This window comes from Diospyros lotus, chromosome 7 (genome assembly GCF_014633365.1).
Source record: "Diospyros lotus cultivar Yz01 chromosome 7, ASM1463336v1, whole genome shotgun sequence".
NCBI classification, from domain to species: domain Eukaryota; kingdom Viridiplantae; phylum Streptophyta; class Magnoliopsida; order Ericales; family Ebenaceae; genus Diospyros; species Diospyros lotus.
In genome coordinates, this window is record NC_068344.1 from 24,298,950 (window position 1) to 24,313,186 (window position 14,237).

The window sequence follows — 14,237 nt, forward strand, 5'->3', positions numbered from 1 at the left end:
TTGTATGAGCTATTGGGCTAACTGAAAGGGGTTAGGTGGGTAAAAACTAATTGTACAATAGCTATCTGTTTTAGCTATTAGTTAGGTGGTTGCATAGTTGATGAATTGTGCTAGAGGCTTTATATAGAGACCTACGGCAGTACGGAATGTATCATTGAGAATATTAAGAAGTTCTTCTCTCTCAAACCTCTCTCTATCCTTTCTCTCATTCTCTATTCTATCTTCTCCCTCTAATTCTATTCTTCCTTCTTCTAAATTCCTATTCAAACCCTAAGGAAACCCTAGGGTCGTAACAAGTGGTATCAGAGCCAATGATCCTCAGCGGCTTCAAGGTGCGAGTCGATAATGGAGCAGATTGAATTTTGTTGCCGACACAACGAAGGAGAGCCCAGTGGATTTTGGCCGTGATTTTGTTGCGACAACACTCAAATTACAACAAGATGAATGGACGGAAGCAAGGCAGCAGTTACGTAGGCGAGCACGACATACGTGACACTGTCAGACCCCAAGTTTCGCAACCGATGCGGGAGTCTAACGACAATGGAAGAACGATTCTTAGTGCAATTGATTCCCAACGCTTCTTGGGTGTCAATTGTGTTTAACACCCAAGCAAATTCCCATGATCTTGGGTCGAAAATTGAAGGCAATGCAGGTCAAAAGAGACAGGCGTGTGGTGGTGAAATTGTGATCGGTGGGTAGCATCACAGTGAAGGGTGAGCGTCGGAATTGGCTGACGAAGGCCGTGCTGGTGTGATCGGAGAAGTGCACTGACGGAAGTGAAAGACGAAGCAGCAATCAAGCACTAGATGGTGATTGCAGAGTGAAAGTTGTGCCATTACATTTAGGCAAGTGCGCACATCTGAATGGGATCAAGAACAATCCAAGATTGCAGGTGAATTCTGACCATTGGTCGATGATTGGGTAAGAGGTGGACGCAAGCTGTTGTCTGTTGATAGGTGCAGTAATTCTGATCAAACTTCATAGAACTCTTATTCCATGACCGTCGACTTCTCCTACTCATTTTCAGCTTGAATTTAAAGATATCTCAAGGACGGTGGTTATCCGCCACTACATGGTGATTTAGGCGATATCTACAGGTTGATTTTAGGCTGTGATTCCTAGCAATTCAGAGCAGCAGAATCGATAAATTTGATAGGCGAAGTTGAACTGCTGAGATGGAGAACGGATTCCAAGAGAAAATTGATAACCTCAACCACAAGATGGATGAACTTCTTATTCTAATTTCACAGAGATTCCAGGTCAAAATACCAGTGGACTATTTTTTAAAATCCACTCCATAATCAATTCTAGCTAAAGCTGGAGTCCTACCAGTTAATTTCGATTTGCTGCAAGAAGTGGATGAACTACCAGCAAAGGATCAAATGGAAATCGAGAGTTGCACCGAAGAATTCCATACCCTAACACAAGAAGACTCTATCATGAATTATAAGGTTAGATTTGAGGAATTGAAAGCGCTAGTGCTCAAGTTTCATCCAACCTTGATCGAGTCTTATTTTGTATCAAGATTCATTAATGGTCTCAACGATACGCATGGGCGGAGAAGATGAGGCCTATGGTGAAAATGTGTTGTCCTACTATGGTGGAACAAGCAGAGGAGAAGGCGAGGCTGCAAGAATTGGCACTGGAAGCCATTTACAGAAAGCATGGGCTGCTGCCAAAAAGTTATCTTAAGAGCAGCTCGCTAGCTTGGGACAGACCACATGCAGCTAAAGGAGTTTTGATGGAACAAACCGGACCGAAATAATTTTACAGTGGCTCTAAGGAAGCTAATACTGAAGCTGATGAGCGTGCATAGGCAACCAATGAGCACTCGAACCAAAGAAAAAAACTGGAGGTTAAGGGCAAGAATGTGACTAAGGAAGCAGACTCTAAGAGTATTGCTACTCTGCCTTTGGTTCTAAAAAAAAAACTACATCGTTACAGGTTGAGATAATTCCAGCCGAAGAAACTCTCCTTGCCATTTTGAGCAATTTTGATCTCGGGCAATATTACAATATTGTTGTCATGTCACCTGGTGTGGACCAAAGTCGGAAGATAAAGGAAGAGAAGGTTGCTGCCATTTGGCTCAAGGGTTTTGACATTGGAGAAGGGACCCTTGACATGGCAATCCTTGGAGTCTACATTTTATTTTGGCAGCAAAAACAAAAGCAACAAAACATAAGAGAAGATGGGCCAAAGCTTAGGAGAAGAAAGAAAGCAAGGAAAATGAGGAGAAGAATAATTCAAATTGTTTTAAGGCTGGAATTGGTTGAAGAACATTGTCAATAGCTGTAAATTCTTGGGGACAAGAATTGTTTGAAGGGGTAGGGATTGTTAAGACCCTAGGGGTATAACTGTAATTGGGAGACACTTACCTTGTATGAGTCGTTGGGCTAATTGGCGGGTAAAAACTAATTGTACAACAACTATCTGTTTTGGCTGTTAGTTAGGTGGTTGCATAGTTGATGAATTATGCTAGAGGCTTTATATAGAGACCTATAGCAGCAAAGGATGTATCATTGAGAATATTAAGAAGTTCTTCTCTCTCAAACCTCTCTCTGTCCTTTCTCCCATTCTCTCTCGTTCTTTATTCTGTCTTCTCCCTCCAATTTTGTTCTTCTTTCTTCTAAATTCCTATTCAAACCCTAGAGTCGTGACAATAAGCATATTAAGAAAGTGGCAGATAAGAAGTACGTGACTTCTTTTCAAAGGATCACCAGATAAGTTTAACAAACACATTGGAAAGGATAAAAGTTTAAAATGCTTTCCATATCTTATCTTTTCTGGTTTATATCTTGGTTAACAAACACTACCCTAGGAAATACCGTAGTTGTCCTAGGTCTTTTACTTCAAAAGCTTGTTATAATTGTTATTTAAGCACCTCTAATTCTTGGATATTATCACCAGTGATAATGATATCATCCACATATACTATTAGAATAGTTTTCTGGCCATTTGCTGATCAGTCTGCCCCTGATTGTACCCTAGCTTGTTTAAAGTTGCATTGAACCGTTTAAACCAAGCCCTAGAGGATTGCTTAAGTCCATACAAGGACTTCTTCAGCCTACAAACCTTTCCTTTTTTGCCTTCTGTCTCAAAGCCTGGAGGGATTCTCATGTAGATTTCTTCTTCTAGGTTACCATTGAAAAATGCATTCTCAACGTCAAATTGGTGTAATTCCGAATCCAAATTAGCTGCAAGAGAAAGTAAGACATGTATAGAATTTAGTTTTGCAACCGGAGCAAAGGTTTCCTCATAATCTAATCCTTGGTTTGAGTGAAGCTTCGGGCTACTAATCTTGCCTTGTACCTGTCAAGACTCCCATCATATCTATATTTAACATTAAATACCCATTCGCTGCCTACCACCTTCTTATCCTTGGGTAATATCACAATCTCCCACGTGCCATTTTTTTTTCCAGTGCATGCATTTCATCCATTACAGTCATTTGTCAAATCTTTATTAGATCCTTGGAGATCTGATAGTAATTCTCAAGAATTCGATGGAGAATTCTAGAGAATGATAGAAAATAGAGGGAGAGAGAGAAGAGAGAATTGAGAGAAACGAGACAGAGAGAGACAAAAATGAGGAAGAAATTCAAAATGGTTTGAATTTCAATTTCTTGATACTTCATTACATGAGATTGGGTCCTTTATATAAAGGATCTAGCGGCTACACTCCCGCTAAAAGAAGGCTTTATTTACATAGTTGCCTCCTTCTGGAATTAGCTAACCAACTCCCTAACTGCCTGCATGTGTAGGCCATGCCACTTGCACGGTATATTCTCCCCTCTAAGTACTTATACCGTGACAAATTCCCCCCTGCTTGAAACATTTCTTGTCCTGAAGAAATGCTAAGTAGATTGGTTGCTTGAGGAAATTGCCTCAGTAAATTAGGCAAGTATTCCTAAGTGTTGTTGTCTTGGTGGAGATTAGACCACTTCACCAGCACTTGTATGATAGGAGCTCCATGCTTGATTCTTTGGTCTAGTATTGAGCAGAGTTCTGTTGTAACATCCGCATCTTTAAACAGTTGAGGTAGGCTAGAGGCCACCTGATGTATTCCCATTGATCTCTTGAGTAAAGAGACGTAGAAGATCGGGTGAATTCTTGACTCCATGGGTAGTTGTAGTTTATACACCACCTTCCCACATTAGCTTCAATTAGATAGGGTCCATAGTATCTAGGGCTTAACTTGGTCACCTGCCCTTGAGCAATTGCTTTGAGATGGGCTGCCTAAGCTTCAGATATACTCTTTCCCCCCACACTAAACTCCCTTTCACTCCTCCTACGATTCACATACTGCTTCATGCAGTTCTGAGCCAGGGCTAACTCCTCCTTGAGCTATTGCAACACCCTTTGCCTCTTCTCTAGGTATGCCTCCACAGTGGCCACTGTGGTGTGTTCTCCTACTGCTAGAAGTAGAGGAGGTTGGTAACCAAATAGTGTTTTAAAAGGTGACCTCTTAATTGATGCATGGTGGATGGAATTATACCACCACTATGCCAATGAGATCCACTTATGCCACCCCTTTGGGTGCAAAAAACATAAAGGTAGCCTTCCATACACTGATTTACTCGTTCAGTCTGGCCATCCGTTTGAGGATGGTAGGTTGTAGACATCTTAAGCTTTACCCCTTGGGATTTCATCAATTCCTACCAAAATAAGTTGGTGAAAATCTTATTCCTATTTGAGATTATCGAGCTGGGAACCCCATGTAACTTCATAACCAGATCCAAGAAAGTCTTGGCCACTTCTTGGGCAAAAAAAGGATGAGTTAGGCCAATGAAATGTGCAAACTTGGTGAATCGATCCACCACTATTGTGCAGGTATACAGTCCTTCCCTTTGGACTTAGGTAGGCCTTTGATGAAATCCATACTTAAACTTTCCCATGCTTGTGCAAGTATAGGTAAGGGTTGTAATAAGCCCGGTAGAGCTATTGTTTCATACTTGCATCTGCTACAAGTGTCACAGGCTAACACATACTCCATCACATACCTTTTGAGTTGAGGCCAATAAAAAATTTGCTTCACTTTGTAGTGGTGTTCTAAATTTCCGAAAGTCCTCCCAATGGGGATTCATGAAGGGAACTCAGTATCTTTTTCCTTAGGGCCTCACTACCACCAATTACCAATCTCCCTTTGTATCTTATCACCCCTTGATTCAATGTATACCCAGGCCTACCGTTAGGATTCAAAATTAACTGTTCCAATAACTCTTTCGTCTTATCATCTCCTTTATAACTAGCCTTTACTTTTTGATACCAATCAGGTGTGATGACAATAAGGGCAACCGATTGTCCTTCCCTGCTATTAACAACGAAAGTCATGTTCATACATCATCACTCATAGACATATGCATTAGGGTCAACTCACCCACCATATCGCATTAGGGGTACAACCTAAGCCATACACAAAATGTAACCCAGAACATCACATCTCAAAACACCCCCAAGGACCTTTCGGTTGAGACAACTCTATACACACTTCTATCCTAAGACTCAAACTTCATTTGACTTGCCCATTTCTTTGGCCTTACCCTTACTTGGAATGATGCAAAACAAATATAAGCCACAAGGCCCAGCAAGTATAACTGAAAGAAAGTAAGCATGACAATCATGGGTATCGAGAAGCACTAAGAATCATGAATAACATTTAGGGCACTCACGCCACACCTCTTCACATTATTTTAAATGACAACAAGATGAAACATGCATTCATGCTCATATGCAATCTTTTAAAACCAAAACCATGGGACCGAAGTCCATAACATATCTATCAGACCGAAGTCCGTAACATAACCATGGAACCAAAGTCCATCTCTGAGCCGAAGCCCTCTTTGCGGATTTATCCTACAGATCTTGTCTGTCACGCGCATCATGAAGCCTTTAGACATTTTAAAACCCTTTTCATGCACATGCTCCATGCATCATCACAACCATGCGTATTTGTAATGACTTTTCATATATAACTGGCACATGATTACCCGAAGCAACATACACAAGAGAGAAAAACTCATGCAAGACAACATCAAACCCTTGCATGTTCTCAACCCTACCAAATAAAGCATCATTCCTAAAGGAAGATAAGGCGAGACGATACCCTATTTGAGGATCCAACGAAATTTAACAAAATCCAACTAGAAACAAGACACCGAAGACGTAAGCGATACAGAGGGTTAAAGAGCTTGCATCTAGAAATAACAGTGAAGTATGAACTTGCATCTGAAGACAAGTAGAGATATAGAACAGAACTTGCAAATTAAAAGGAGAATAACTTGTATCTGAAAATAACGGAGAGGTAAGAACTTGCAAAGAGAAGAGAACTTGCATCCAAAGGAAAAATTGATATAAAATAGAACTTGCCTAAGTAAAAACTTGCCTCCAAAGAGAACAAGGAGGAAGGAGAGCTTGCTAAATAAAAAGGAAAAGAAGATAAGACCTTGCCTTAGATATTTCCTTTAAGTCTCTCTAAGTGCCCAATTTTGCTGATATCACGGTTCAAAGCTCTTCTAGCAACATTAGGCATAATTGGTATAAGAATTATTACAAAATAGGTGTCAGACTACCAATTCCAACCCAACCACAAACTTTAATCACTTACCTTTATTCCTTCTTGCCTTCCCCAATTACCTAATATCATTTCATAGGCAAATTTAAGCCTCAGGGGGTTTATATAGGGAAGAAAAATGGCAAGGAGGCGATTTGGACGTGTGGCAGTAGCTAGAGGTGGCAAGTGGCTATAGGTGGCAGCGGATGGTGGCCACGAGCGGCCACGTGGCGCGGCAAGGCCATGCAGGGCCACACGTGGTGCGGCAAGGCCGCGCATGGTGTGAATGACACTATTTTGGCATCCTCTCTTGCTGGAAAAAATGCTCAATTTTCCTCCTAGCACCTGCCCTTGGAATCAAACCCGCAACCAGCCTTCTTCCCTTGTGCAAGCGTGCCACTTCACCTACAAGCCTTCTCATTTATTATTGCGCATATTTTATATTTAAGATGATCTAGTTACCAGTTTCTGAAATTACACTTAAACCCCAAAATTTTCAAATATTTGCTAATACTCCCTTAATAAAAAATACATTAATTGTAATATCTTCTACCTAATACCTCACACCCATAAGTTGACATTAAATCGTAGATAAATGGGTCATTACATTAGGTCTATGCAAGTTCAATCCTCTGTTCTTCCTCATCAGATACTATCATTATCTCAACTGCTTCAGGTACCGGCCTCCCATCCTCTTCCAGTATTGCCCTTGGTCCATCATCTTCAGGCACTGGATCTTCCTCTTGGGGTGATGACTAGCCTTGCTTTAGGTCATTAAGATCTTCGAGAATAAACCAAAGATGGTCATTTTTTAGGAGCTTGGACCTGTTGTCCAAACAGTGAGGCGAAACTGATCTGGCAACCTGGTAATCGACCATGGCAGAGGGAACGAGGATGAAACAATTCAAGACACGAATGGAAACTTTCAAGTAAGGAATCTGACAACACCAAGAGCAATTGGACGACAAGATGGACTTAATGAACGTCAGCCTACGACAAACCCAAGAGGAGTTGGGTCAGACGAGGGTAAAGGGTGCAACCACGCAAGAGGAAGTCACCAACCTTCGAGCAAACGTCAGGGGCCTTAGGGAAGAGGTCGCTAGAATCGGGCAGCAATTAAGCTCTGTGTTGAACTTGTTCTCACGATTACCGAATGCTAACCTTCCGGTGGACTTTCTTCCAAGGCTAAACAACCCCAATTGTAGAAGAATAGAATAATAATCTTTCTCACTTAATCATCATGTACACGGTTGTGATCCTCTTATAGAGGAGAAGAGAAAATAATATGGAAACTATATAAACCTACCTTCTACAAGAACTACCATATAAGAAAGAGATACACAAAGGATACGTATTTACACTATTAGGAAAGTTTCCTAAGTTAAGACTTAAGAAACTTCTTATTGTATAGAAGGTAGTAATCAAACGACATCTACTACATATCTGTAACATCCTTGACTGATATCTGTTGCATATCTACAGCATCCTTGACCTCCACATGAATACATATTACCATACACACATAGCCAAATGTGTGTCACAACACCAATCTTGACGGGAGCAAGGGACAGACCACAGGTCACCAACCTAATGGGTATGGATGAACGGTCGAAAAATTTTCAGCGAGGACCCCTGCGAACCTGAACCATGTGCCGATGTCAAAGTTGGAAATTCTAGCATTTTAGGGAAGCAAGCCACGTTGGTGGGTCCAACGTTGTGAGTGATTCTTCCACCACTACCAGGTGGAAGACGACCAAAGAGTGAATCTAGCTACTTACTTGAATAACGTAGCGGACTCGTAGTTCCAAGGCTGGAGTGACAAGAGAACTGTTCTAATTTGGGAAGAATTCATAGCAGATTTATGTGTCCGCTTTGGGGAGAGACCCATGATTAACATAGTGGAGGAATTTAACAAGCTAAGGTAGGTTGGGTCAGTAAAAGAGTATCAAACCAAGTTTGAGGAGCTAAAATCATTAGTGGTCATATCCTATTCGACCTTGAATGAAGCATATTTTGTGTCTAGTTTCGTAAGTGGGTTGAATGACGAATTAAGACCAATTGTGAAGATGATGCAATCGATAATAGGGCAACAGGCAGCGAAGAAGGCTAGAATGCAAGAGCTAGCATTGGAGGCTATTTTTAGAAAGCACGGAACTGTGACATAAGGTTATCCTCAGAGTAGTCGGGAGGTGGGAGAAAATGCTTGGACAGTAGCCTCAGATCGGACTCAGGGAAAAAAGCATCCTAATGCAACCAAACCTCCTATTATGGAGTAAAGGGAAGACTCAGATTATGCTTTAAATACAGGGACAAATTCAGTCCGGGCCACCAATGCAGAAGACAGTTGTTGCATATGAAAGGTTTAGAGGAAGATAAAGAAGTAGGAGAGCCATCCGGAATTGGATAAAGGAACAATGGATCGACAATAATAAGTTTCTTAGGGACAAGAATTATTTCAAGGGGGGAAATTTGTCACATACCAAGGGTAGCTATTGTAATTTTGTCTTTTATTTTTTGTTATGGATATTTGTCCAGTAGCTAGAGGCAGTTATAGTTTTGTGTGTACTGCACATGGTTGCATGTGCATGGCTATAAGGCTATATATTAAGCCATAGTTGTAGGATGGAGAAGGAAGGAATGAATTGAATATTTGTGTTATCTCTCTCTAATATCTTCTCTCCCTTTCTCTCGAATATTCTTCATCTTTCTTGTTGTTTCTCTACCTCCCATCTGATCTCTCCCTCCAAATTCTTGTCTTAATCTTCCCAATTCCCTTTTCATACCCTAGCTCAACCCTAAGAGTGTGACACTGCCACTCTGTTGCTAGCCCAAGGCCCATTGGAATGTCTCCTGCCATCAGCATGGAAGCCCTCTAATGGACGCCAGCTCACCAGCACTAAAAGAAGAATTCAAAAAAGCAGCTAGTCTCCAGAAGCCTATCATTACAAGTTCTCATCTTTCCCATGCCACTAATAGCAACTATCCTACATTTCCCATAATTTCCCAAAACACTAGACATTTATAATTATTCAAAGGTTCCAAGATGACTGTTGTAATTCCCATGCACAATCAATGTAAGTCATGGACTTCTCTCCAATATAAGGGAAGACATGACCGCTCATTAGGATTATTGAACTTTTGGCTTGAATTCTAATAGTCTATTGACTTCAGTTCTTTCTTATCACTTGTTGTTCAAGTGGGGTGAAATTCCTAGCTCTTATTTAAGTGTGGTTGCCTTGCATTATCACTTAGTGGCAAGTTGTCCTATTCTTGTCCTTCCTTAATTAGTCAAATATCTCATTCTTGTTAATCGAATTTTTTTTTCCTTTTAACTCAAATACTCTGCTTTGTTACTTGACTGCCCCAATTCCAAGCTACTCAAGTCACCTATAAACCTGCTCCATCCTTGTCTGACAACCCCCACGACAAGTTCACCCGATCCTTGATTAAATTTCTATCACATCCCTTTTAGGACCACAGTTTAACAACTCTCCCAAAATATGCTCAAGCATTGCTGAATGGTGGTGTTTAACAGAAACAAGGAGCAACACTTAATAGTAGAGAGAAATTTTTAAGGAGATTAAAATATAGTTTCAATGGCCACATAAACTTTGAATGGAAATACTATGTATGAGAACCTTGATTTAATAGTCATCAAGAAGTCTCACTGTAACGAACTTCCAATTTCAACAGAATTATCTAACAGCAAACTACATTTATATAAGTTCATAAGCTGTTATTTAGATATATTTTGAATGAAGCAAATCATAATAGTTAAATCAAATGTGTGAATACAATACCGTTCCTGCCATCCTCAATCAGCCAAAAATGAAAACAGAAAGAAGAAACGAAATAGATATTACTTTGCTTGTTATAAGCAAGCAAAACAGCTGTAGAATGAGAGCAATAATATAAGAAAAAGAAAGGAACTTCACAAGAAAACTCAGATGAAGTACAGATAATGTCACAAAATAAGTCCAGCCTTAATCACCTGAAGAATGTCGGCAAAACTTTTTCTCCTCATACCCAATCCTGTATCTGACAACCCAATGAAAGCATCAGAGCCTCTGCCAAGCCACTCGGTGGAGGATGGCCGCATGGTGTTCCTTGGAGTAGTTTTCCTCATTTCCATCAACTCATCTTCCGTCTTCGGTACAGATAAGCTAGGCTGCATTGAGAATAAAGATGAACTGCCACCAGCATCAACAAAATTCTTTGTCATCCAATCACCAATCCCCCCGAAGGACGAACCCCCTGATTGAAACCTCTGCGCCACACGCCAATCCTCTCTGGACAACATCGGTGGAGGTAGTCTAGGATTGAGATTTTCATGTGAATAGTAGTATGATAAGTATGCAGGGTGGGACCGAATTTCTTCTTCTGACAATAGTATATTTGCGTTACTACTGCAAACATCAATCTGAGCAATATTTGGATTCCTAAACAACGCACTGAATGAACCTTCAACTGTTGGAGGAGCACTGCCACTCCGGAATATATTAAGAGCCCTCTCCCGATCAATAGCCTCTCGATTCCGCTGCACTCGCAGCATCGATTCAAGTTCACTCTGCAAATTATCTTCTAAATTACCATTTGGTCCTCTCATAAAGACTTCTTCCAGACTCCTCCGTTCATTAACATCAGACTGCATATCTATCCTACTCTCAGTAACCATCTCAAGAAAACCCTACATTTACCCCCAAAAGACAAAACACAAAAATTTCAAACCACTGTCAATTCAATACACTAACACATCACCAAAGAAGAAGAAAAAAAATGTCGAAAAAGTAGCAAACCAAATCCGACGCCATAATATCAATTACGCACCTTCAAGCGGATTCACACTTCAATATCCAAAGAAATGCGGAACTGAAAAGAAGAACCGAGGATGCAGAGCAAATATATGTGGAAAGCGAATCCAAGCATAATAAGCAAGAATATAATAGGGAATGCGGTTTGAACACATCGGAATGAAATCCGGCGAGAATTGCAGAGGTTGAATCAGCTATTCAAGAATTCACGTGCATTATGGTGAGGAATCGAAAATCCAGCAAGGGATTTGGAAGAATTCGAGGGGGAGAAGAGGTTGTGTTTGGAAGGGAATACAGAGGCGAACAAGGTGGGAGATTTTTGGAAACGGTCACATTCGGGGGAGAGAGAGAGAGAGAGAGGTAGTGCTGCGACGTGCAGGGATGCGGGGCGGATACTGGACGTCTGATTTATGATTGACGGTGGATGATTGGGCGATGGTTTTTTACGTGCCCCTCTGGCACAACGGCAAAATTAGTTTGCCAAATCAATGATTTCCAAATGCAAATGCTGTTTGATGATGGAACAAGAGGTAATAGAAAACCAAAATAGAAGGCAATCAGACATTTTCCATTTTTTTTTTCTTTTCTAAAATGAAAAATAAAATCTGAGTTAGGCTTCTCAATTTGAAGTGCCACCCAAAATTGTATTCTTCTTTTTCAACATCAATACGATTACTGTGTTAATGAAAGGATATTTATAAACTTTTTGAGTAAAATTCATTAATTTATTTGGGGGGTTTATTGATTCATAAAAACTTAGTGGGTTTTAATTAATTTTCATTGATTTATAGACCATTTTGCTTTTCTTCTTTAATGTGGGATTAACTTAATAAATTGATGTGCCATTTAATTTTAATAACAATGATTGTCACCTTAAAAGTAGTAAAAAGGAAAAAAGTAGCATATGTTTTTTAACCAAGAAAAAATTCATATTGTTCCCTATATTTTATATTCTCTCAATTATTTTCTCCTAACAAGAACAAAAATCTATACCTTTTATAAATATGGTATAAAAAAATATTTTAATAAATATCCTGAGTTTTGCCCAACTAATCCTCAAGGAAAGATGGGTCTTACCCCAATCCATACCTCAAGTAAATTATGGTATAATTTTCATAAAATATCTTCAAAAGATTTTATACTTGAAACTTTTAGTATGTCCACTCCTTGTTTTTAGCATCGGAGCCACTCATAGGTGTAAGAAAACTTTTTTTTTTTTTATGACTTAAGTATTCGAGCTTCGCCCGTCTAATCTCAAAGGAGATTGGTCTTATCTCCTCATTCGACCTCTGAATAAATCAAATACAGTTATAATCTTATATACTCTTAAACAAATACGTAATCAATCTTCATTAAATAAAATATAAATTATTCTACTTTGCCAGAGTTAATTGACGTATGGGATGACTAAAAATATCAAATGTCAAAAATATCTTCACCTTAAAAACACCGTGCGCACATTAAATAAAATTCGGACGAATTTCATCTCAAATGAAATCTGCCCACATAGTATGGACAGTGCACGGTGGGCGGACTTCAACTGACATTTTTATCATGTTGAAGTCCACTTGACATTTTTTCGATAAATTTGTGTAACAACCTTTTTCGAGCGCTGTAGTATAGCTCATAAAATATTTCCTTCTTCACTAAAAATTGATCCCCGCCAACCAAGGAAGCTTCTAATTTTCATCTACCGCCAAGCAGCTCAGGAGCAGCGCTGCCATAAAAATCTGCACTGAAGTTGGTGTCCCACCACATTATTCGAATTAATTAATGAAGTTTTAAGAAAACATTCAATAATTCAAAATGTTGGTAACAAATTTAACAACTTTGTCTCCCAACCGCCATCTATTTCCGCAACATGAGCTCATAGTTTGATTGTTAAACTTTTTTATAATAATAATTACTTTTAAACTAAAACAGTTTAAGTTTTGATCAAATCATTTGTTAGTGTTCTTATATATATATATTTATTTAATAGTTACAAACTACTTGCATAGTTACTAATTTGATAACAAACGCATGTGTTTTTATTATTAAAAAACAACTCTAATATACATTTAACAAAAAGTTGAATTGTGAATATACTCCAATATACTCCAAAGTGATTTCCCAGTTAGAATTGTGAAAATTATTCAACTGTTTAAATATAGGTTTTGTGTTTTTCATTTCTCCACTTTAATTGCTAAAAGAATATACATTTACTTCAACTCATATTGATATAATTTGTTATTAGATCATTCACTTAAAGATTACATGTATACTTCAAAAAGTTCCTAGGACATAAGTCAAGCAATCGGGTAAATGATATGTCGGTGTCAATCCAATAGATTGTGAATTCGATTCTCGCCTGTGCAGTGAAGCAAAATCTCACATCTGTGATTTACCTTCCCTGACGTAATTGAAAGTACGAACACCAAGGGTCGCGTAAAGACAGTCATCCCAAATATAATTCAAGATGACAAGACATAATATTATTATTGTCACTCTTTTTACTTTTGTGGCTGTTGAAAATTGAAACTACAATGTTAGTCCCTCCCTAGGCAAGGTTTGGCAACTAAATTCTAGCTTGTTCCAACTATAAAAAGGCAAGTAAATTTCATGCCAACGAATTCAACGGGAGCCTAAGAGTCACAAAACCTACTCCCATTAGGTAAGATTGATTATATAAATTATAGACCTCAGCCCATAGATTCTACAGCAAGCAAACAGTGTTATTTGCAGCTGAGGAGTGAGGAGTCACAATCCTGTTCAAGAAACCACACTCAGAAGTAAAACAGGTACTAAATTACTTCTCTCTGTAATAACTTATCAAATGAAACAAAACAGCAAATTCATCATCATTATCAGAAAATTTTCTACTATTGAAAATGTGAA

The 14,237-nt window shown here is 39.2% G+C and overlaps 1 protein-coding gene across 12 annotated transcripts in view; it reads right to left on the bottom strand.

The window, feature by feature from the left end:
* LOC127806475 (pumilio homolog 4-like) overlaps nt 1-14,237 on the bottom strand; it is a 123,618-nt gene that overhangs the window by 93,964 nt on the left and 15,417 nt on the right. For 8 of the 12 annotated variants that reach the window (XM_052343802.1, XM_052343801.1, XM_052343799.1 and 5 more), the window contains one exon: nt 10,541-11,236. The exons of 2 other annotated variants lie outside the window; for them this stretch is intronic. In XM_052343802.1, coding sequence (XP_052199762.1) covers nt 10,541-11,236 — 696 coding nt within the window. Of the gene's footprint in view, nt 1-10,540; nt 11,237-11,345; nt 11,828-14,237 lie in introns of those variants that run through there. 2 more of the 12 variants (XM_052343807.1, XM_052343808.1) reach the window with 2 other exon arrangements.